At 40.0% G+C, this 23,451-nt stretch overlaps 2 protein-coding genes and 1 long non-coding RNA gene across 3 annotated transcripts; 2 read left to right on the forward strand and 1 right to left on the reverse strand.

The window, feature by feature from the left end:
- The first annotated feature begins 2,305 nt into the window (after positions 1 to 2,305).
- Positions 2,306 to 3,292, forward strand: LOC135119189 (uncharacterized). The gene has a single exon (XM_064043169.1). The coding sequence runs from the start codon at positions 2,306 to 2,308 to the stop codon at positions 3,290 to 3,292; it is 987 nt and encodes a 328-aa protein (XP_063899239.1).
- An 8,886-nt stretch (positions 3,293 to 12,178) lies between these two features.
- On the forward strand, positions 12,179 to 13,154 carry LOC135119225 (uncharacterized). Its single transcript, XR_010278060.1, has 3 exons — positions 12,179 to 12,425; positions 12,633 to 12,692; positions 12,770 to 13,154. It is a non-coding gene; the product is annotated as an uncharacterized LOC135119225 (long non-coding RNA).
- Positions 13,155 to 13,387: 233 nt separating this feature from the next.
- On the reverse strand, positions 13,388 to 16,134 carry LOC126053645 (uncharacterized). The gene is made up of 2 exons (XM_049836215.2): positions 15,538 to 16,134; positions 13,388 to 14,226 (listed from the first exon to the last, which is right to left on the reverse strand). The coding sequence occupies exons 1-2, from the start codon at positions 15,656 to 15,658 to the stop codon at positions 13,928 to 13,930; spliced, it is 420 nt and encodes a 139-aa protein (XP_049692172.2). The 5' UTR covers positions 15,659 to 16,134; the 3' UTR covers positions 13,388 to 13,927.
- Between the last annotated feature and the right edge of the window lie 7,317 nt (positions 16,135 to 23,451).

A 23,451-nucleotide genomic window follows, 5' to 3' on the forward strand; every position in this document is an offset into this window, starting at 1 on the left:
GACACGAGCGCTTGCTCTCGCCATCTATAGCGCGTTTGGATACTCTCGACCAAAAAACTGAAATCCCATAATACTAGAGTAATTGATGGCTTTTTTAGGGATGTCACTTGAAGTTTTTGGAAGCCTGCTTATCTTTGAGAGATCATGTTGATGATACTTCTGTTCAATGAGCGTTAAACATACAGGCACTTAAGATCAGTGGTTTTTCTGACCGGATTTACCGACAGGCTTGACTTCCACGTAGTGACCCCTGGGCAACGCCGCGCCTGACCACCGTAACGGAGTGGCAGGCCGGCGGCTAACGAACGCTGTGCGTCGAAACGATAAAGTCTTGTGTTTCGAAATTGTCGGTGGCAATGCCACGTCTGCCGAGGGCCGCCTCCGGGCGCTGTCTCCCAAAAGGCCCTTCTCAGGGCCAAACCAAAGGCCCTTCTCAGGGCCAAACCAAAGGCCCTTCTCAGGGCCAAACCATGGCTCGAGATGTTTCGGCATCAGAGACCAGCCGCGCACCATCCGCGGCTAGTCTCATGCGAGATAGTGACGTCGTGTCCACCGATTTGTCCGACACGGAGTCACAAATGAGTGGCACGAGCGGCGTTGCAACCCGCCAGACCAGGAAGAGGGCCTTCCTCAAGCGGGGCTCCGGAGGCTCTTCAGACGCAGCTGAGAAGCCGGCGAAGCGGGCGGTTTTACAAGCCGACTTGGAGGAACAGCCGGCGCGAAGAAGCCGAGCCAAGGCCAGCCACGGCGCCTCTAATGTCCTCTACGCGGACTACACAGTGGAGGAAATGGAGCGCATGGCCCTGGAGGATCAGATGGAGATCCTCGAGGTGGCCTCCAAGTCCTCCAACTTGAAGGGGACCTTACAGAAGGCCCTGAAATGCCGGGCAGCGAGCTTGCTCGGCATTATTAAAGAACTGGCGCAGCGCACCACCACCGAGGAGACGCGGCAACTGCAGGCGAAGGTGGATCGCCTGCAGAAAGAGGTGTCTGCGCTGCACGCGCGTGTTGCCGCGCCCACGACTCGGCAAGAGGGGACGTCAGAAGGTCCAACACCGTTGCCTCCCTCCTCCATCCTTGAGGATATTATCCGCAAGGTCGTTATGGAGGAGAGGGCCTTCACCAGAGCCTGTTTCGCCGGCATTGAAGACCGGCTCCTGCCGGAGACGCGGCTTCGCCCTCCACTCGCGGCGGATAAGGCACCCGGACGGATGCCCATCGCACCGGGGCCCTCAACGGCTCCAGCCCAGGCGGAGCTCCAGGTGCTAAAGACCACCAAGGGCAAGAAGACGTCACCGGTCCCGACTACTCAGACGTTCCCTCCCGAACCGGTGAGGGAAGACGTACTGCTGCCCTCCACCACCCCTTCCAACCAGCCTTGGATTAAGGTGGTAAAAAGGAAGCAGAAAGGGAAAAGGTCGGCTCCTGAGCCCCCTGCAGTCAAGCCTGCAGCTCTAGCGGACAAGAGGAGGAAGCTCGCTCCTCCTCCAAGAACTGCAGCCGTCGTGGTCACACTGACCTCAGAGGCAGCGGAACGAGGGGAGACATATGAGTCCGTGTTACGGCGGGCTCGTACAAATGTCGAACCTGCTGAACTAGGGGCTGGCAGAGTCACGTGCCGGAAGACCCAAACAGGGGCCCGAATCTTCCAGTTCTCGGGGGCTCAACGCGGCACCAAGGCGGACCTCTTCGCGACGAAGCTTCGAGAGGCTATCTCGGACACGGCCAAGGTCGTGAGAGCCGTCAAGAGTGTGACTCTTGAGGTGTCCGACCTCGACGACTCAGTCACGCAAGAGGAGGTGGTGGCAGCGGTTGCGGCAGCGGGGGGTTGCACCGTCGAATCTATCAAGGCCCGAGCCATTAGACCTGGCCGCAGGGGCATGGGCACTACGAGAGTAGAGTGCCCGGTCGTAGTTGCCAAGGCGGTCCTGGCTAAGGGTCGCCTCCCGGTCGGACTTAGCTCGGGTGGGGTCCGAGTGCTCGAGGATGCGCCGATGCGCTGTTTCAAGTGCCTCGGCATCGGGCACACCCGGCCTCTCTGCCCGTCCACTGCCGATCGTGGGGAACTATGCTTCCGCTGCGGGAAAGAGGGGCACAGGGTGGCCACCTGCGATGCTGCCACCACGCATTGCGCAGTATGCGCTGCCAGTGGTCGTCCAGCCAACCACGTGATGGCGGGCAGGGAATGCCGACCGCCACTAAAGAAGGGCAAACCGCAGGCGCCGGTGCGGCCTGCCGCTGCCGCTGCCACTGTAACTCCAGTTCCAGTGCCGGCCACCGAGGGTAGTGCTATGAACACCGACTGATGGCTGGACAAAGACGACGTGTTCTTCAAGCGAACATCAACCACTGCAGAGCAGCCCAGAGCCTGCTGGTCCAAACCTTTGCAGAGTGGTTGGTGGACGTGGCGGTTATCGCCGAGCCGTACTCTGTCCCTGGCAGCTGGCTGGGAGACGACAACGGCTCGGTTGCATTGATGGCGCGATCTTCCACGGACTCTCCTCCCCTCTCGCTCTTAGAGAGGGGACCGGGATACGTGGCCGCTGCGTGGGGTGACATAGCCCTTATAGGGGTGTATTTCTCACCAAACCGCCCTCTCACGGACTTCGAGAACTTTCTACAGGTCCTCGCCAGGGTGGCAGGCGGAATGGTACAGCACCGGGTGTTGGTCTTGGGCGACTTTAACGCCAAGTCGATAATATGGGGTAACCCGACCACCAATGCCCGAGGACGAGAGGTTGAAACCTGGTCCGTGTCATCCGGTCTGTCCCTCCTGAATAGAGGAACAGTACACACCTGCGTGCGGCGGCAGGGGGGCTCCATCGTGGACCTCGCCTTTGCATCCCCTTCTTTGGCGGCCTGTGTAGTGGACTGGCGGGTGGAGCTGGTGGAGACGCTGTCCGACCACCGATACGTGCGGTTTGATGTTTCCACCCCGGGCTCCCAGGGGACCCAGGAGGGTCGGTCGCACTTCCCACGGTGGGCGCTCTCTCGCCTAGATAGGGAGGCCGCCGTAGAGGCGGCGTTCGTCCAGGACTGGCTTTTCCCTTCTGTCGGAGTCCGTGATGTGGACGCCACAGCGGTCCAGTTAAGGGTATCCCTGACCGAGGTGTGCAACTCTAGCATGCCTCGTCTCATCGTCCGCCACCTAGACGTGCCTTTTATTGGTGGTCAGAGGAATTGGGGGATCTACGGGCCGCCTGTGTGGCAGCCAGGCGGGCCTACTCAAGAAGCCGGCGGCGGCGCCTTCGCGACCTCGACAACGAGGACCGCCTCTATGCAGCCTACATAGAGGCTAAATCGACACTGACGGCGCGAATGGGCACAGCCCAGGATCGCGCGAGGGCGGAAATGTTTGAAGGTTTGGACATTGACCCCTTTGGGAGGCCGTACAAGGCCGCATGCAACAAACTGCGCCCGTACGGTCCCCCCGTTGCCGAAACCCTCGAGCCATCTTTGCTGGATGGGGTGGTCCAGTCCCTGTTTCCACGCAGGGACAACTTCACACCACCAGTGATGAGGCTCCGCGGGTGCAGCTCCGTCATCCGAGGAGGTCCCGCTGGTTACGGAGAACGAAATAGAAAGGGCAGCTTCCTGCCTCAGGGGGAAAAAGACGGCCCCAGGTCCGGACGGCGTCCCCGCAAAGGTGATAGCCATCGCCACCTCCCAGATGGAAGAAAGGTTTCGGGACCTCTTCAGTGAGTGCCTCACGTCTGAGAGGTTCCCGAAGCCATGGAAGGAGGGCCAATTGTGCCTTCTTCGTAAGGAAGGGCGGCCGGCGGACTCCCCATCGGCATACCGACCCATCGTTTTACTGGATGAAGTCGGTAAAATGTTCGAGAGGATCCTCGCCGCCCGAATCAACAGGCATTTGAGTACAATCGGCCCAGATCTGTCGGACGCCCAGTTCGGTTTTCGAGCTGAGCGTTCGACAGTTGATGCACTATCCCGACTCAAGACTCAGGTGAAGGAGGCGATGGATGCGGGGGATGGACTGTTGGCTGTGTCATTCGACATAGCCAACGCCTTCAACTCTATTCCCCACTCCACCATACTGGAGGCCCTCCGCTTCCATGGGGTGCCTCTGTATTTGCGGGGACTTTTGGCGGACTACCTGAGGGACCGCACAGTCCTCCTTGTGGACAAGACGGGCCAGCTCCGACGTTACGGCGTCGAGTCCGGTGTCCCACAGGGCTCTGTTCTGGGGCCACTCCTGTGGAACATCGGATTCGACTGGCTCTTGCGGGAAAACCTCCCCCGTGGCACGTCTGTCATCTGCTATGCAGACGACACCCTTCTGACTGCCCGGGGGAGAAGTTTTGCAGAGGCGGCCAGCTTGGCCTCGGCGGGCGGTTCACTAGTGGTGGACAGAATCTCCCGCCTAGGGCTGACGGTGGCGCTGCAAAAGACCGAAGCCGTGTTCTTCCACGGGCCTCGGCAGCACCAACCGCCCGACGCTCATATCCATGTGGAGGGTGTCCGCATTGGGGTGCAGCCCCAGATGAAATATCTGGGCATAGTCCTCGACAGCAAGTGGCACTTCAGCGCCCACTTCAGCGGGTTGTCGACGCGCTTAATGAAGACCGCGGGCGCCCTCTCATGGCTCCTCCCAAACATCGGGAGGCCCGGCGACCAATGCCGTCGTCTATACGCCGGCATACTCAAGAGTATGGCCCTGTATGGGGCCCCAATCTGGGCAGACTCACTGTGCAGACGGAGAAACGCCGCCGCCATCCGAAGGCCACAGAGGGTCATTGCGCAGCGGGTGGCGAGGGCTTACCGTACAGTGAGCTTTGCGGCGGCGTGCGTTCTGGCGGGAACCCCTCCTTGGGAGCTCGAGGCTTGGGTGCTCGCCAGAGTGTACGACTGGAAGGCGGCGCAGAGGGCATTAGACAGGCACCCGGACCCAATAGAACGGGAAGAAGTTCGGGAGGAAGCGAGGGAGGCAATAACTGGCCACTGGGCCGAAGATCTTGCCTCGGCAACATTCGGTCGCCGGACGTTGGATGCCATCGGGCCTGTCCTGAACGGCTGGCTCGATCGGCGGCATGGGTGCCTCTCGATGCGTCTGGTGCAGGTGCTGTCCGGGCATGGCTGCTTCGGATCGTACCTGCACCGGATTGGGAGGGAGGAGACTCCACAATGCCATCACTGCGAAGCCGAGGTGGATACGGCAGAGCACACACTCGAGGTGTGCCCATCATGGACTGAACCCCGCCGCACCCTGGTGGCAGTAGTCGGGGACGACCTCTCGCTCCCCAGCGTGATTTCTGCCATGCTGCGAAGTGAGGAGGCATGGGAAGCGGTGGCCTCCTTCTGTGAGGACGTCATGACACAGAAGGAGTCAGCGGAGCGCGTGCGGGAGAGCGACCCTCTCGCGGCGCCGCACCGCAGACGAAGAAGGGGTGGAAGACGGCGAACACAACGCCCGTCCCCATCCGCCCTGGGGGGTGATCAGCGGGCGACAGGCGCGGGGGTGCCACCGCCTGCATTACAAGGATCGCCCCTTGTGCTCCGGCCATCATAGGGACCCCTCCTCACTGGGGGGAGGCATGAGGGGCCTGCCGTGAGGCGGGCAATCGCCGGAGGGGGACTGGACGCCATAGATTCCCAGACCCCCTCCACTCAGGCGAGGTCGGAGTGCCGCTGGGCCTTTTTAGTGGGTATACCGGGAACGTCTTTACCGGGGAGTCCCACATACCCCTCTCTCGTCCCCCGACGGGAAGGGGATGCGTAATAGCATTTTTAGCCCAGCGACAAAAAAAAAAGGCTTTTTTCTTCAGGTTCATTATACACAACTGGGGATTAACAGTTAACTGCAAATGTATAAACTGTTTGTGTATTTTCACAGAAAGTATTTTTTAATACATTAAGCTTTTTGAAGTTTTCTGCGGCATGATAACTTACCACTTCCAAATCAATCAATCAGCATGTAGCAGCTAGAGAAATAATAAGCCATAAATTAATATATCTTCTCTTCTATTCTATGCATGATTTGTCCGACTTATTTTCTATGGTAAGGAACGCTTTCTTTTACATACAACGGGCTAATAGAAAATTCATTACTCCTGCATTATTCGAATTTAAAAATCCCGAATGCCATTGAATGATTTATATTTAACCAGTCTTAAAACATAAAGTACTAAGGTATTCAAGAGAAACCTAATTGTAACAAGCTCGCTTATTATTTAAGTATATTAGAGCGATTCTGCAAAGCTTTGTCTCGTTTCAGAGATCCGCTTGAAATGCGATTAAGATACCTTTGTAGCAGTTCTTTGCTGAAGTTGTGAGACTGAAGAGATAAACTACTTGAAAAGCGGTTCATTAATAAAGTAGTTTAAAGCAGGTTTTACAGCTGTACACGTCGGTGACTTTTGAAAGATTTTTTGTTTTGTAATGGTATTTTTTTACTTTTACATATAATAAATTTAAAGCAAAATTATCTTATTTACAAGTGATTTTATTATATCAAACGATTTATGCTGAGTATCACGCAATATGTTGAGAATGAAGTCTGCAATGTATCTGTAATTAATATGGCATGTATTAATAAAGGTTTAACATGAAAAAGTATCATGAAAAATCTTTAAACATAGATTTAATTTAATCGACCTTAATTGATGTAAGTGAGAGATTCGTTCGTTAATTGCGTTAACTTGGCAACTCGCCAGGTGGCTGATTTATTTATTTAACTAAATGCTTATACGTGACTTTGATTTTTAACTTCAATTGATGTGACCCTCTTTTGATTAAATTACCTAATATACATGCCATTAATGAGACTATTCAAAAAAAAGTTTTAGGCACTATGTGTGACATTAATCTTAGAATCTGAAGATACATTCAAAGATGATTTGCAGCACAATTTTATAACGTATTAATAGTATGTAATCATGGCAACAAGCGAATAGTATAATGCATTGTATCTCAATATCTAACAAAAAACTTTTTTTAAATTCGAACACAACCCTCATAAAAATCAAAACGCTATAAAGTAGGTACAGAACCCAAGAAACCAAATGACAATAATTCCTAGAAATTCCCTCAAGTCTGTGTGATACGTGTTCAGCAAGTAATTGGGTTCATTTTATGAAAAACGTGGAACGAACGCCGAGACAGATTGCAACCAGAGGCATCTTAGGACATATGAACCGCATTGAAAGAACAATACAATAAAGAATGAAGAACAATTTACTTAAACACAAAATTAAATTAATGAGCATTGCTGCCTTGTTTTGGTAGGAAATCATCAGATGACCCCTCCCTCTGTGGGTGCAGCGTGATGAGGTCAGACTCTTACTGACTAAAACCCACCATGTTCCTTCTCAAGTCCTTTATGTACCGGGGCCGAGGTAACTCTGTATTTTTGGCTTCACGCGGTCATTTTGTGGATGGGTGACTTTTTATGTCGATTTTAAGTTGGAATGATTATTCGGGATTTAGCTAAGGACTAATTTATTTGTACTTACAGAAAGAAGAAAGATAACTTATAACCGCGATCTTTGAAGTCAAAGAAAACAGATTAACAACGAGTAAACAAAAGTTTATTATCGTTTTAGTACATGCAAACCAAATTAATTAAAGTACACTCTTACAACTTATGAAACTTAACACAAAACTTAATTACATAGTAATTTTAACTTAGAAACTTAACTGGCCGCATAAGAACTTTAAATACATACACTTTTGTTTACTTGTTACAGTTTGAAAATATACGAAAAGAGCGGGACAGCTGCGTTTGGATTAGGAGAAAAAAATCCCTCCTCCCGGCGTGGTTGGGTAAACAGAATACCTTGACTAAGAGTAGCCCAGTATTAAACAAATTTAATACAGAACATCTACGTAGAAGTCAAGCTAATTGAATTCTTTAAAAAAATACTATTTACGTGTCATTGAAAATATTTTTTTCTGTTTGTACAAATGCTTTTTCAATATTTCTTTTAAACTCAAACTCAAAAACGTTTATTCAAATTAGGTTTATAAATCAGCACTTCTCGTTTATTTTTTAGATACTGTTGTTCTTTTTAAAAGCATTAAACTATAAAAATTATAGCGTAGCCGCCTATTTGAGACACCTGTATGTTTCCACGGCAAGTAGCAGCTTTGTTTTGCTTACCGCTTCTTAGTAAAACACTGGCTGGACGGTTAATTTATCGAGCCATTTCTACTACTAGATGGTGACCATCATTCATCATTTATTTTCGGATTATACCATTTTCTCATTAGTCATATAAACTATTGCTTGATACTAGCTGAATTTGGTATTGACGAATAAAAAAAACAAATCATTTATTTGCTCACATGATTTTGAGCTTTGAGCTTAAAGACAACTTTTCCAGTCCTTTACAAAAAATATATGCATCCGTGAAATACAATGATTTTACGTAAAAAAAAAAAACAAATAAATAAATTCTGATAGAAATTAGCCTAAACGATTCAGCAGTAAAGAGGCAGTCCAATGGTTTTTTTCGGTCCAGTAGCTCCTGAATTTAGCGCGTTCAAGCGAACAATCAAGGAGCCCTATAATTAGTGCATGGTCCCACCAGTTTCGGGAAAAATATTGCCTATCACAAAATAATGCTCAACTACTGGTCACCACAAGGTGTATGCAAACCACGTGACTGTTAGTTTTTCTTGCACCGCCGCCGCGAGGGCTTAATGATGTAAAAACTGCTCATCTAAGCACACAGCAGGAATTAAATGCAGTAGGACAAATAACGCTGTTTTTAATTAACTAAGTGTAATTATTTTTTAAGAATAATTCTTAAAGGTAAGTTCACAATGAAGGTTCTTATTTCCAACTTGGTTATTTTCTATTTTGAGAAAAGCTTTTGTAGGCAGGGAATTTTCTGAGTTATAATGTTTTTTCTGCTTTTGCAACATTGTGAGCGTGTACCACTTTTGTTCTGTTTTTTAATTAATTTTGAGGACAAGTTAAATGTGGCACAGTTTTATAAAATTCGCTCTAATATCAAAACCAGGGTTGGAAGAATATTTTTGAAGGTTATTTTTCGATTCAATCCTACAAAATATATCTAATGTCTTTTTCGAACTAGAACTACTGTCTTTACGTACTGGGCCACCTCCTCAGCTTTATCCTATGTAAACAATAGCCCATGCTTATGAAAATGTATGTGCATACTAATGAGACGTCCACGCAGTGACGAGTTTGATGCACTTGTACATACATAATGTACTTCCTAGTACAACTACTAGCCTAGTAAACTGACTGTCTTTCTAAGGAATAGTAGAACTTAGATATGTATCAAAAGGACCACGCAAGTTCCGTGTATGGAAAGTAGGTACTCTTTTAGTAATATTAGCTGTGATAAGTGCAATCACAATAAAATAAAGTAGTTCATTCGGTATGAATCTAGGTACTGCCAAAATGATTGCTCGGATTTCGGTTTTTTTTTCTGCCTCATATTTATAGTTTTTTAAACGATTAGGATATCACAGGGGCGATATGCCTAATGCTATTTTACAAGACATTGCAAAATCCCAAGTTCAAAAACTCCACGTAGCTAGAAGGTACCTTTAAAACTAGCTATTAAATGCCTGTTAAACTCCCGCCTAACTTTACCCATATCAAAACACAACTAAGCCAGTGGAGAATAATCCCGTATATCCCGATATTCTCCATGATAACAATGAAAGCCATTGTTCAGCGCATAAAGAGCCGGTTAGCGTCATTGCGGACGCCCGATGTGTCGATGTTTCGCTGTTACATGTATTTAGCTTAGATTCCAAAATGGTGGATAAGGATTTTTTATATTATGTAATAATGACTTTAATCTAATTATTTTAACATTTCGGCCGAACCGGGAACCCGGGACCTCAGGTTCGGCAGTCCGGCATGGTGACCATTGCGCCATCGAGGTCGTCCATACACGTTTCACAGTAAAACAGTTAAATTGATTACAGTAAGATAAAAATTATTTTTTGACTTTTTGAATATTAAATTCAGGTCACCAGACATTATGCATATGCATTCACGCATTCTAATATTGATTCACATGGCAAAAGTAGGTCACTCAATCAAATAATAAAATTTACTTTTTACCACAAAAAGAAATAATAACAAGAACCATTAAGTACTACTAAAGAGTATTAAAACTACAACACTCCATTTACTTAACCGAACATAATAAATAAACTAGGAATAATTTCCAACGCTCCGTTCAATAAAACTTAAAAGTGCTTATTCCGATAGCTGGTTCGTAGAGACTCAAATACGGCCAAGTTATGACCATCGAGAAACTTTAAATCTGTTGAAGACCATCCGCAATATTCTTTTGAGAGTAAAGCAAACTTCGCAAATGGCTGCTTCCCATATTATTTTAAAAGGTTTTAAGAAGAGAAAGAAAGAAGTAATTGATTTGATGTTGCAAAGTGCAATTACTGTTGCTGTGTTTTTTGTATTTTTTGTGCAAGAAGTTTGTCATTAAATTATATCAAATAGATCCTTAAGAGCTTAATAAAATTTATAGATACTTATTTTATAAAGCTGAATAGTTTTTGTTTGCTTGCTTGAACGTGATAATTTCAGGAACTCTGGGCCAATTTAATAAATTATTTGAATTTTACACAGCCATGTACCTTAATTAAGGAAAAAATGTACAAAAGGCTACTATTATCTGAATGCGCTATGTAATTCATAGGAAAATCAAAATAATGTATAAATAATCATGAAAAATATAGGTATAAAATAATTTTAGGTACAGAATAAAATACCATTCCGCAACAGTTGAATCTTTGGATATTTATACAAAATGACACAATAGATATTGAGTGTGCGCGGAAGTCGTTTACACATAGTTTCGCACTTACAGTTCTAATTCAGGCACATAACTGTTTACGTTATGCTGCTGATGACATTAACTGCCTTTTATAGCGAAATTAGATAATATTATGCCTCATATTCTCTGAACTGGTAGGAATGTAAAATTATTTTGGAATTTAAATTATTTGTTTTCAGAAGAGAATTTCTGACAAAGTGTAGTCTTACTATAAGACATGTCATCGACACGAAAGAAGAAGAAGAAGGAGAGAATTTCTGATCTAATTCCGGAAAAGTTCTATGTAGTCATTTCAATAATTTTTGCCTTTGTTAATTCAAATATTTTGATGGAGCTCGTGGCTAAATATCATGAGCAAAGATTGATCGATCATAAGGTTAAGCGACGATGGGTGAAGATTACCATTTTGGCATGAATAGTTCTTAAGTGGTTCGGAAAGCGAGATAAAAAGGAGCTATCAGTTAAATGCCTTTCGAAGTCCTTCGGTTAGTCAGAAGCCAGAAGGTCAGGATGCCCAGGTAACTGGCTTGGGGAAGTCAAATCATTTGTCGTTCTATGTAGGACACTGGTTTTCACCAGACTCCAAGATAGTTAGGAAAAGGCTAACCTGATAATTTAACGAAATCATGCACACAAATTACATAATATTACCCAAATTACAAGGAATCATCATAACAATACCAGACAAAAGTTTTCTACAAAACAACTTTAATATTTATGTTAAAATTAGCCTAATTTCGCGTGGTATTCGTTAGCTCGCTTTTATTCATACTAGTTAGTTTGTGGAGTAGTTTTTATGCATCTCGAGGGTATAATGCAGTGTGCATGTTTCTCGAGGGATTCATAAACACGCTTTTATCATATTATCTCACCTGGTTTTCGAGTGCGGTAGGTAGTAGTTGCTCTAAATGTTTTCTAGTGGTTGATAGCATGGTGTTAAGAGGGCTATCACAAATTTTCGAGTTTTATACGAGTTTTGATGCGTCATTATGCTTTGGATATAGTCACAAAAAAAAAACAAAAATAAGATTAAGAAAGTTTGATCATTTATCTTGGGTCTGTTTTCAATAAATATTTTAATTTGTCCACGTACATCAGTAAAATCTTTGTCTCTGCAAAGGATGTTTCATAAAATGTTGCTTTTGGGAATCTTTTGATGCTTCAGTACTACGAGGATATAGCAATTTAACCATTTATAAAAATGTTCAAGATACAACTATATCTTGTACTTGTGCTTGCTTACACCAATTTATTACAATTCATACAGTAATACACCAAAAATAATTCTATAAAACTGAGAGTTACTGACAATTTTCCGTACAAAACTATATTTTTTATCTATGAAAGTATAATCCATATTCAAATAAAACATATTTAATAATTAAGGTGGTATTGTTATAAAGCTTGAAAAAAAAAATTGGTCTATTTAAAAGTAAAACAATATTTTAAAATAATTTTTGTTTGCAATGCAAAAATCAATATAAATCTTGTGACGCGCGGTGTTCAACTTTAGTCAGCGCCAGGCGCTTACCGAGGAGGGACGTATCGCTCGCTGTTGCGCCGCGTAAACTCGCCGGAGTTCGAAAAATATAGCGCAACCTACGCATCTAACACGTTTTGATACTAGTGAGTTTTTATTTTATTTATTAGTTATAATGATCTGATTGAAATGTAATATACATAAGTATTAGCCCATGATATTCTAATGCGAAAATGTTATAGATTGGGTTCTCTTTTTTTGATGTTGGTTATATAGAAATATGTACGTAAATGTCATCGTCGTTAGTTTCGCTGTTGCATAATAATATTATTGGATATCTTTGATTCTTGCAGGATAATGAAAGCATATTTAATTCAGATTATCAGACTCAATCGGATACCAGTACAAATATGGTAAGTATTTTTTGTCACTCGCAATAGACATATTTGTTTTAATAAACTATTTACATTCCTAGTTTTTATTGTTGCAGGAAAATGAAGATACAATACATGGAAGACGAATTATAGATTTTAGTTTTTTTATAAATCAATTACTTATACCTAATTGATAAACATGGTGAAAAGTTTGGTTGTCGATTAAATAATTTAAAAATTGTAAACGATTTTGTTTATTGTAACTCAATCGAGCTATTCTAGGTTATAAAATTCATCGGTACAAATAATATTTCATAAACTATAAAACCAATAAACTATTTCGAAAATAAAAGTGGCAAAGTCTCAAGTTTGTTTGTGCCGCGTGGCGGTCCGCAGGTGTGCGTTGCGTATTTCACTAGACGCACACGCGCGCAAGTGCTGCCGGCTATCGTCTAATTTACCTAAACCTGAGCGATTCGATTTTGTAATAGCGCTCTTAAAGTTTCAGGAGTCTTAGGGCATTCATTTATTTATATATTTAAATAAAATGACTGTTTAAGACTAGCTTTTTTAAAAAAATATTTGTCGAGTTGATCTGGTAACTGGGTTGAGGGAAAGCAGATAGAAAAAGGCTAGGTAGATGATCATTATCATTGATCGTTACTACGAACTTACACAGGTGATTCTCGAAATAAAACCTTGACTGCAAATAAATAAATAATTTAATAGGTGAAATGAAATAAGTTAACATAAATTAAGTAACTAAACTAGGTTACACTTAAAAGGTACATGCAAGTTAAAAAGTAAAACAGATTGAAAAGTATTTCAAACTGACTAGCAATAGTTTAAAACGTACAGTTTTGTGAACTACAGACGAATACACGTATTATTTTCAGTTTGCCCTGTAACTTTACAACAATTATGATATGGCACATTATGTGAATTTTACTACATTTTAACAATATAAGAGGTTCGTGTTTTAAAAGGTTTTAATATACAAAGGTAAACCTTCATAATATTACCTAAGCATGATTATGGCACATAGTTAGGACAATGTTATGTAAAATATCCAAAAAATCAAAGATATTTCTTTCCGGAGTGTTAAAATGTAGCTATTTAGGTTCTTTCTCAGGTTTTAGACTATAATATAGTAGATTTTAATGTACCAAACATTAAATTCGTATTAGAAGTTATAGCACAAATGCCTGACGGACAGACATGCAGATTTAGTAAGGATTACAACTATCCTAATCGTCAATTTTTTATCTTTACTTCTACTGGTTCTTATTAAACAACCAACTAATCCCATTACTGACATCTGCAATGCTGGGTAAAGACTCTGGAGCTTGGAAGGGCTCATGATCAGCCGGTTCATAGCTGTACCCCACGGTATTATACTCCTGAGGAGGCCCGTACATCATGGTGGGAGCGGATGGAGAAGACTGGTTCTTCATGTAGTAGCTGAGGAGTAGGCCTCCGGCGTAGAACATCTTCTGGAAGAAGGCCACGAGGAAGAAGAATGAGGCCACCTTGATTACTGCTAGCTTTGATAGGACTACTAGTGCGAGGATTGCTATAAAAGAAAAATAAACACGTATAAGATAAATTAACAGTGTAATAAAAATAAAGTATATGGGATGTCTAGGAAAGGTATATAAAGGTATTTTATTTTGTTCATTGTATATATATTTTTTAAGACACGACCCAGTTTGAAGGTAGATGCATTTTACCAGGAATTATAAACATCAACCGCGAAAAGAAAATTATGCTTATAAAACATTTCTAAGTAATATTTCAATAGAATGCTTCTAGAGAAGGGACGTCGGTTTTGTTCCAGTTTTCTAGAAAATAAATAAATTAGCTCGTAATTAAATTGTCGAGACCAAAGTAAATCTTTGGCGGTCCGCAAATTGCTTAACAGTTTTATTTAATTTGCTCCGTCAGGAAGTATTTCATAATAGTGTCTTCTATAAATTGTAAGATATTTATAACTAGCTGTTTTTCCGCGGTTTCCCCGGAGAAGTTCTTTCCGTATCCCGATAAAATAGAGCCTATATTCACTAGGGATAATCTAGCTTCCGAGTATATGTTTTTTTTTTTATCGTTCCTATAGTTTCGGAGCCTATTCATAGAAACAATCAAATCTTTTATCTTTATAATATTACTAGTGTAAAGTATTTTTTCATTTTGAAATATTTTTACTACAAAAAACTAACAGGGCTAATATTTTTCTCCAGCCAAAATGATTTGCTGACAGAATTTCTGTCTTATTGCTCAGAAAATTCAATCGCATTTTGTCTGTAAGCTACATTTGTGAGACAAACCGTCAATAAATTGTTTTGACGAGACGAAACGTCAACCGAAACGTAGTTAGTTTCCATTACGGAAATTGTATCAATTCCGAGTAATCTCGTAGGGTGGGATCTAAGTTAATCTTGATTAAACCTACCACTTATTCCTTATTGAACAGTTACACAAATTAATTTCACGATAACTGAAGATTAGATTGTAAGCTACGTTACACTTTCACTGAAATAGATTTAACTAAAAGCATTTTAATATTACACATACATTTATGAATCTGTTACCGACTTGATAGTCGACAAGAAACGCATAAAATAAAATAGAAAATTCAGTAAACAGAAAAGTTATTCAGTTCTTTGCTGCAGTGCATTAAATTACTTTACTTGATCCCTTCTTTCATTTGCACAGATATTTTATTCCTTTTGCTACCTTTCCTTTAGTAAGAACATAGAAGTATGATTTACGTTCGTATTTTATGTCCCAATGAACAGCGTCGTAAATTCCAGACGATGTTAGGACGACAAAAGATCCCTTTGATTTTTTCGGTTGTAAAAACACTCCAATTAAATGAACTACTCACCCAAAAGCCTTAAAGATCCTTTCTTTTTCTTAGCTCTCGCCTCCTCCGGTAATTGTTCGTTATTTTCCAAACAATAACAACACACCAACAACGATAAAACGACGATAACTTTCTTCAACATTTTGACGGCTGAACGACTACAATTCTATATTTAATCTGTATTTAATTTAAAATTTGTTTAATCTGTGCTCCTAAATTCTGACAGTTGACAGTCGTTTTTGTAATACAAAATTATGGAGCAACAAAATTGATATCGAGAAGTTTTATAATAAACTGTGCGGGTAAATATGAAATGTTTGAGTTGAACAACTTTTGGCGTGTTAAAAATATATTTTACAGTTTTCCCGAGCACCGAACTGTGCGGTTTGCGTTCCCGTTAATAAATAAGTATTGGTCGGGTGTGTGGCATTCGTAAATTCTTTTCTCGAAGAAAGTTTGTTCATTGTTTCCATAACTTAAAGGAAACTGTGTCGAGTTTTCCTTTCTGTGACTAATTTACATGTGAGGAAATAATTATTATGTTCTTTTGTCTAACTTTCGCGTTTTGCTTGTATTTACATTTTTACGCTCAGTTCTTAAAATTTCACCGTTATTTTGCATGTAAAGTAGGTAGTTGTGTACTAATGACGTATTGTTCAATTATTGGTAAAATACGTGCCTGAGCATACCAGAAGGTATATTAAAGTACAGGAACCGTGTAATTTCCTTTCACCTTAATTAATTCCCTAAAGACATCAAGTGAACATAACTTTCCCATTGTTCAAGGGCATTGTTCCAGAGATAGGATTCTAAAAATAAACATTTGACAATCTGAGATATTTGTACTAAAACTAATCATAGCGACCGATCTAAATGGATTACAGTACGAATGGAAATATCAAAGAAAATCTAGCTTGTGTTTTCTACGTTTTATGACCAAGAACATACCTATGTAGTTGGGTATTACTGGAGCCATTTGACGCCTTGGGCATGCGTATTAGTTTTTATATTTAGTGTTCATAGGGTAAAGGCGGGATAGATGCCCCACTTTTTGAAATATGCTTATAATTTAATAAATATTGGTTCTACATTAATAACACCTATGAATGTAACTAGTTTAATCCTTTATGTTTATTTGTGATTTGTCTTTTTGGACCTATATACTACACGTTTTGCAGATTTTAGTTTTTTGTAGACCTCAATTTTTGGGGATAGGTGCCTACCCCTATGGATAGTTGCCCCACCTTGAAAATACTAGCGAGGATAGATGCCTCCGGTACGGGATAGATGCCCTTCATACTGTTTAAGTATATTATATTAATAATATTTATATATTTTTTGACTTTAATTTATTTGAAATGAAAAGTATTTTGCAGTTTTTAAAATATTTTTATATTCATTATCAGATTAATTAAAATTAACACAATAAAATTATAAAAGCATTTATTCAACAAAAATAATGTATTTTATATTTTAAATCCTTATTATAAAATATTAATTATTCAGTTTCAACATGCAAAATCATAAAAATCATTGTTTCTTAAAAACTAAAATAACACAATATACTTAGCATTATAATATTTAACCGGACAGTGCTTTAAGTTTTCTACATCTCGAGCAAAAATTTCTAAAAAGTGTACAGGTTTCATGTAACCAGCACTGACACATAACACATTGAATCCAGTCGGATTTAGACTTTGTTTGTTCATAGTTTTCAAAGCATTCTATGCAGTTATTTTTATTTGTATCTTTAAGCTCATTCTGTCCATCTCTTTTAGTCTTCTTCACCGGCAAACCTTTAGTTTTCTATTCCTTAACTTTGTTCTAAGGTGAATTGTCTTCATCTTCACTGTTTGAACTGTAAATCATTCGTAATCAATAAAAAGTGTAAATACCTATATATAAACACATGAAAAACATAAAAAAATATATATTCAAAGCACTTATAATACATTCAGGGTACACGTGGTGTGTGGAGGGATAGATGCCCCTAGGGGCACCTATACCGTAAAAAATCAGGGCAACTATCCTTTTTGACAGGGTTAGATGCCCTAGTATTTTTTTAAATAAATAAATACAATAGAGCAACTATTTACATCAAAATGTATACTTCATGAAACAATATACATACGTAATTAAAAATTTGATGGAATTAATATCTACTTATAAAGTTATACAACAGCAAATACTCACCTTTAAAAATTTTACGCTTGCTGTAAGTTCGCCGCGGAGATGAATTCACACACGAGCGAAACGCGACCTTACCCCTCGATGGTGCGTGGCTAATTTAGGTGCGGGGTGCTTGTGGCTTCTAGTTAAACCGTTGTTTCTTAATCGCGAGCATGGGAAGTTAGGTTTTTTAAAAATGGGGCATCTATCCCACTGCGGCATCTATCCCGCCTTTACCCTACATTTTGACTAGCGTGAAATGTGAAGTAAGCAACTTCGGAACGGAGAAGTTATTTGACGAGAACTGCTTATAGTATGGAACGACCCTGGTTTACTTCCGACTATAATTATTATTCTTAAAAACAACCTAACGGCACTTCTAGCAGATTTTTGGTCGCGCGACGTTCGTAGTACTAGTAGTTGTCAATTCTTTTCTGTCGCTCAAATACGCGCGACAAAGTCATGCATGAAAACGCTGTCTGCAATAAATATAATTTGCATGTACCAACGTAAAATGTCCACGAATATCCAAAATCTAAATACATTTCGGTCATAAATGACAAAATTGGACACTAAAATGGCTGTAAAATTGTCAGTACACCGTTGTTTAGATTTAGTTGGTCATTAGCGCCTGTCTTTGTAGCCGTCGGCTAAACAGGCCATCAACAAGTGTTCATTTTCATTCTAGTTTTTTATATATTTTGTGGCTAATTACACTACGTGTTGATGAAATTGGGTTAGCTATGAAATTGACAATTGTTTGGTGTTACGCTACCATTTAACTTTTGGCCAAAAGTAAAAAATAAATAGACGTTAACTAATTTTGGATAAAAAGTTGATTTAAACATTAGGGGCCTTACTACAAAAACTTTAAACCCTGTTTTACAGTTGTCTAATAAAATTTTGGCTGCAAAATGAACCATATGTCAACGTCATAATTTGACATTTTTTTAGACAAGGCATAAACTGACGTTTAAAAGTTTTTGTGGTAAGACGGTATGATTTTTATTATCTCTCACCTTGTACAAAAAATATCTTTTACATCAAAAATATTTTTCATTTTGATATTGAAACGCTATAAGTATCAACAGTATTCAAAAGTCCATTACACTGAAATGCAGCAAAAAGTATTTACTTTTGAAGCCAGCTATTTACCCGAAATTCCCGCTATTTACTGACTGCCAATCCCGTACAAAATAATGAAAGCAACAATTTTGTCGGAAATGTGCATTTATATCGCAACGAAGCTAAGCGAAGCGATAGCAAGCGAGCTAATAGAGAGCATAAATTATGTAAGCGTCGCACCCAGTGAAGGGGAAGTAGCCCGGGAATTCCAGTTACGGGATTTTGTTCAGTTGATTTTAAATTGTTGAAAGGTATGTATTGTTTTGGATTAGGAATAGAAATAAAAATAAATATGCGGATTTTGCCATGACTGGGTAGGGTTTTTTCTACATCCCATACCAAAGCTAAGACTACTTAATATCTCTAGTTAAAAGTCAATTGTTTGGTTAATGTCTGTTGGTTAAAAAGAAAATCCCAGTCTATAAAACCATTCACCATAATCCCAAAAGCATATAGAGAACGTGTAAGTATTTGCGATATATCACGCTTCTCATAACAAATATTTATCCAGCTTTTATCCCGGTATTAACGAATCCCGCGGTCCAATATCCCGCGGTATCCCAACACTGCTGCCGGAGCAAAGCTTACAGATTTTTATTGAATTTCACCTTATTTCGAGCTCATTCCGACCATTGCGAAACGCCTGATTTTCAGTTAACTATTTCGAAGTAATAATATTTTAACTGGTTCCGAAAGAGCACTCGAAATACAATTTTTGTGTTTTTATTTCCATTTTGTTTTCGTTCGTATTAAAAGTGTGTGATTTGGTTTACAGTGAGACTGAGTTATGAATTTTATATTTGGGCAAATGAAGCTGGAATGTGAATAACTTCTGTTGATTAAGCACTCATTTTTTCAGCTTCGTGTACTTTCAAATTTTTTTTAATGAGTTTACGGGAAGTTCTTCCCTATTGACGCGGGTAATATCAATAGCAACACCTAGTCTTAAACATATTTGCTATGCTGAACATATCCATTTGTTCCTTAAAAAAAAAGAACAAAGAATAAAATACAATGGTGAATCTTGCTGTGCACGCACACACTACGCTGCTTTCGTTAATAATTCATAGTGCCTCTCAACACTTTAGTCCGGAGTCTGAATAAAATATACAAAGCACAACTAGTGTGTACTATGTCCAAATTGCTTTTGGGATGCTTTTACGCAAATGTTGGTTCTTTGTTGCATTTTAGAGAGAGTTTAAAATTACTAATATACTTTTTAAAGCGTTTTTTTATTAATATGTAAACTACTTAATCAAAATTTTGAAGAATACTATAAAAATTCGTTGTACCTACCTATGTAATGCTTACCGGTTTTTAGCAGGTGGGAATTAATCGGATGACTCCTCCCGCTCTGGTCGAAACAAAAAGGAAGTATTTTTCTGGAGCCCTGCACACCTAAGGTAAGTACGTACTTACATACTTATAACAAAACTTATTTATTCGTTTAAACTTCATGTATCTACAAAAAAATGATACAATGGTGTCTAAATTCCACAAGGAATTTTCTACTGTCGTGTTTCTGTCTTTATCACCACCAAGAAATCGCAGCCTAACACTGCCACAGGTATAAGCATGCAAGCTGCACGGTATCGACATTGCACACATGCAGCAGATTCCCGGTAACCGGTCGGCATTCCTGCTGTAATGAGCATGGCATTCCTTGGCGCGCGCTCTAACATAAAACTCTATAACGCTGCCTTTAGTATGGTGAGTATGGCTTGGGGAATTTTGGGAGACTTGTCTTTAAGTATAGAGTAAAATAACAAAATTATGTCTTATAAGTTATAGCTTGAACAGACAGCAATTCTTACTCATATCAAAATGCTAGAGTAACTATCTGTCGCGCTGTAACGCCAAATATACTTTTTCAAAACGTATGATACTAAGACAAATAATTTGGAACCAGAGAAACGGCATATGTTACATGCGTTTTGTCTAGGTGCGAGATAGAGTAGAGAAACCATAGGGAACTATTTATTACATCATTTTTAATATCTTGCTGAAAATCGAAATGCACTACTTCTGACTAATCTATGGTAACCTTAGTCGATTATTAAGTCATCATAATTAAGTCAGTGAATGACTAACTTAATCTAATAAAGACGTTTAGTATCTGCGAATTCACTAATAATTTAGTAGGTATTATCATTAATCCTAGTACCTAACTATAAGCTTTGTAAAGATCTAGAAGATTATATTTCTGTGATCTGCTTACGACTTATCAGTAACGACGGATTAAGCTTACGTGGCTTTAATAAATTACGTATAATAATAATCATTTAAGACCTAGTTCTAAATTAAAATTGAATTTTCAAATACTTAATTTGAAATATGAAAAATTATCTTAAGCATGTTTTGCTTTTATCAATTCACGTGATAATCGTTGTGTCCTCACGAGAACCTAAAAGTTCGATTAGAATGCTAGAATTTTTTTTAAGAGCTTATGTCAAGACACTTTATTATTGAAAAAAATACGTGCTCAAACTGAAACATTCTTGTATATTGTCGTATGTACGTCTATTTAGGTATATGTCCCTCTTTCATATCAAAACTACTGAACCGGATAATTTAGTATTACCACCTGTAAAAGTAAATAAGATACTTTGATGTGGGTGGAACGACAGAGAAAAGCTAGTTAATTAATTATGCATTTTCAAACAAGAGCTTTCTGATCGAAACCCGTTTAAACTACTCTGTGTTTTCACAAAACAACAAGATACCTAAGTAGTCAAATAAAAACACTAAAAGCATACAATTTAGATTTCGGAACATATTCCCAAACGCCCCACAAAACGCGACATTACGGACAAACAGAGCTACAGACAAAGACTTGTAATTACATAAAATATAAGTCTGTGTTGGATAGTGTTTCTAACGTTAAAAGCCCTAGGATGTTAACCAACAGGAACTGCCATGACAACAATTCTCTATGCGAGGAGGTCTACCAGAGGTTTACACATGGAGGGCGATGTGCATTGCCTCACAAATAACTTCATTACAAATATAATATATAGTGACAGCTCGCCCATACATTTTTGATCATGTAGTTTTGTACGCACATGACAAAATTTACAAGCACAAGCATACCTATACTTGACACACACACGTGTTATTATAGTAGGTACGTTCGGCAGGACAAAGTTCGGCAATGACTTATCCTGTTGGTTAATTGTTCCAAGGTTAAAACAGAGGATCTCCAGGGCTTTGTCTCAAAGAGAACAAATATTCGTCTTCCGTACAATCTTTTGTTTGTGACGTAATGTGTTTGTGACGTATGAGTTTTCGTTTTAAAGCAATCTAATTAACGTTTTACTGAGAACTGGCAATTTAGAACTTTGCTTTGAATTAGGAACTGTGTCTTTGTTTTGTTTCTATTTTACTTTTAATTGTTTTGTGAATTTTGGATTACTGTTAGAAACTAATGTGAAAAATGACTATGTCTACCGTCGGAAGTCGGATGGAAGTCGGTCAACAATTTATTTTCTCGTGTGTGTAAAATGTTAAGGACCTACGACGCACATGAGTTAAATTATACACCTAAAGATTCCTCATAATAATTACTATACCGCATGAAAATCAGTTCATTTGTTGAACCGTCAGAAAAAATCATTAGAGGACGGACATGTTTTTCTCCAATATGTAGCAACTTAAATACTTATTTTATCCTAAATCTTATAGAAGCATGGTCACACTAGTCGCAAGCGCTTGATAACTCAGCGTGTCTTGACAAAAATTGGTTTTACTATACGCCGCACTACGCTGCCAAGAGGCATTTCTAAGTTTAAAACGAAAAAAAATATGCCTGTGTATATTGTGAAGTCTTTATTCAGGAACTGTGGATGTATTGAATTTCTTTTTAAGTTTATATCGAGGGGTTTGTTTTGAAGAAGTTTATTGTATAAGGAATTAGTGTTTAGGAAATCACTATATTTTAAAATGTGCACCTCATTATTAACAGAGCCAGAACAAGAGCATATTTTCACTATATTTACAGTATTTACGTATCTAATGTTTTTCATCTTAAGAAAAAAATTGGTAGGAAAAACTTGCAATATTATTAATAAGAGACTCAACTTGATGATTTACTTAACAAAAACAGCCTTAAATTGTAATAATTAAGGTTACATTTTATAATTAGAACTGAGTATATTGAATTATCAACCTCCGACAACCTTGTCTACATAAGCTTCAAATTTCAATTGTATTGGAGCCTTAAAGGTAAGAAACCTTGTTAACTTTACCTTATAAAGATAGGTTTAAACAGCCAGTTACTGTAAGTAAATCAGCAGGTAGAAATACATCTCAATTTTGCAGCAAGCTGCTTATAAACTCTTACAATATAATAACATCATTTTCATACATGATGAGAGCAATCTTTACACAACAGCTTCGTGCAAAAAATATTCCATTAATAATAATAAATCTGCTAGTTTGTATGTTTATCCTTCACGCTGAGCAGACTGAGCAAAATTAAAAGCTACATACCTATATGCTTTCGCCTGGGTAGGAAGCAGGTTCAGCAAGTGAAACCGAGGTAAACAGCTAGTATCCAATAATAGGTAGGTGTCGTTACCAACTACAATAACTTTGTATAACGTGGTAACAAAAGATTGGAGCAATCATCGTTAAATAATGTCA

Source organism: Helicoverpa armigera, chromosome 3, assembly GCF_030705265.1.
Source record: "Helicoverpa armigera isolate CAAS_96S chromosome 3, ASM3070526v1, whole genome shotgun sequence".
NCBI classification, from domain to species: Eukaryota; Metazoa; Arthropoda; class Insecta; order Lepidoptera; family Noctuidae; genus Helicoverpa; species Helicoverpa armigera.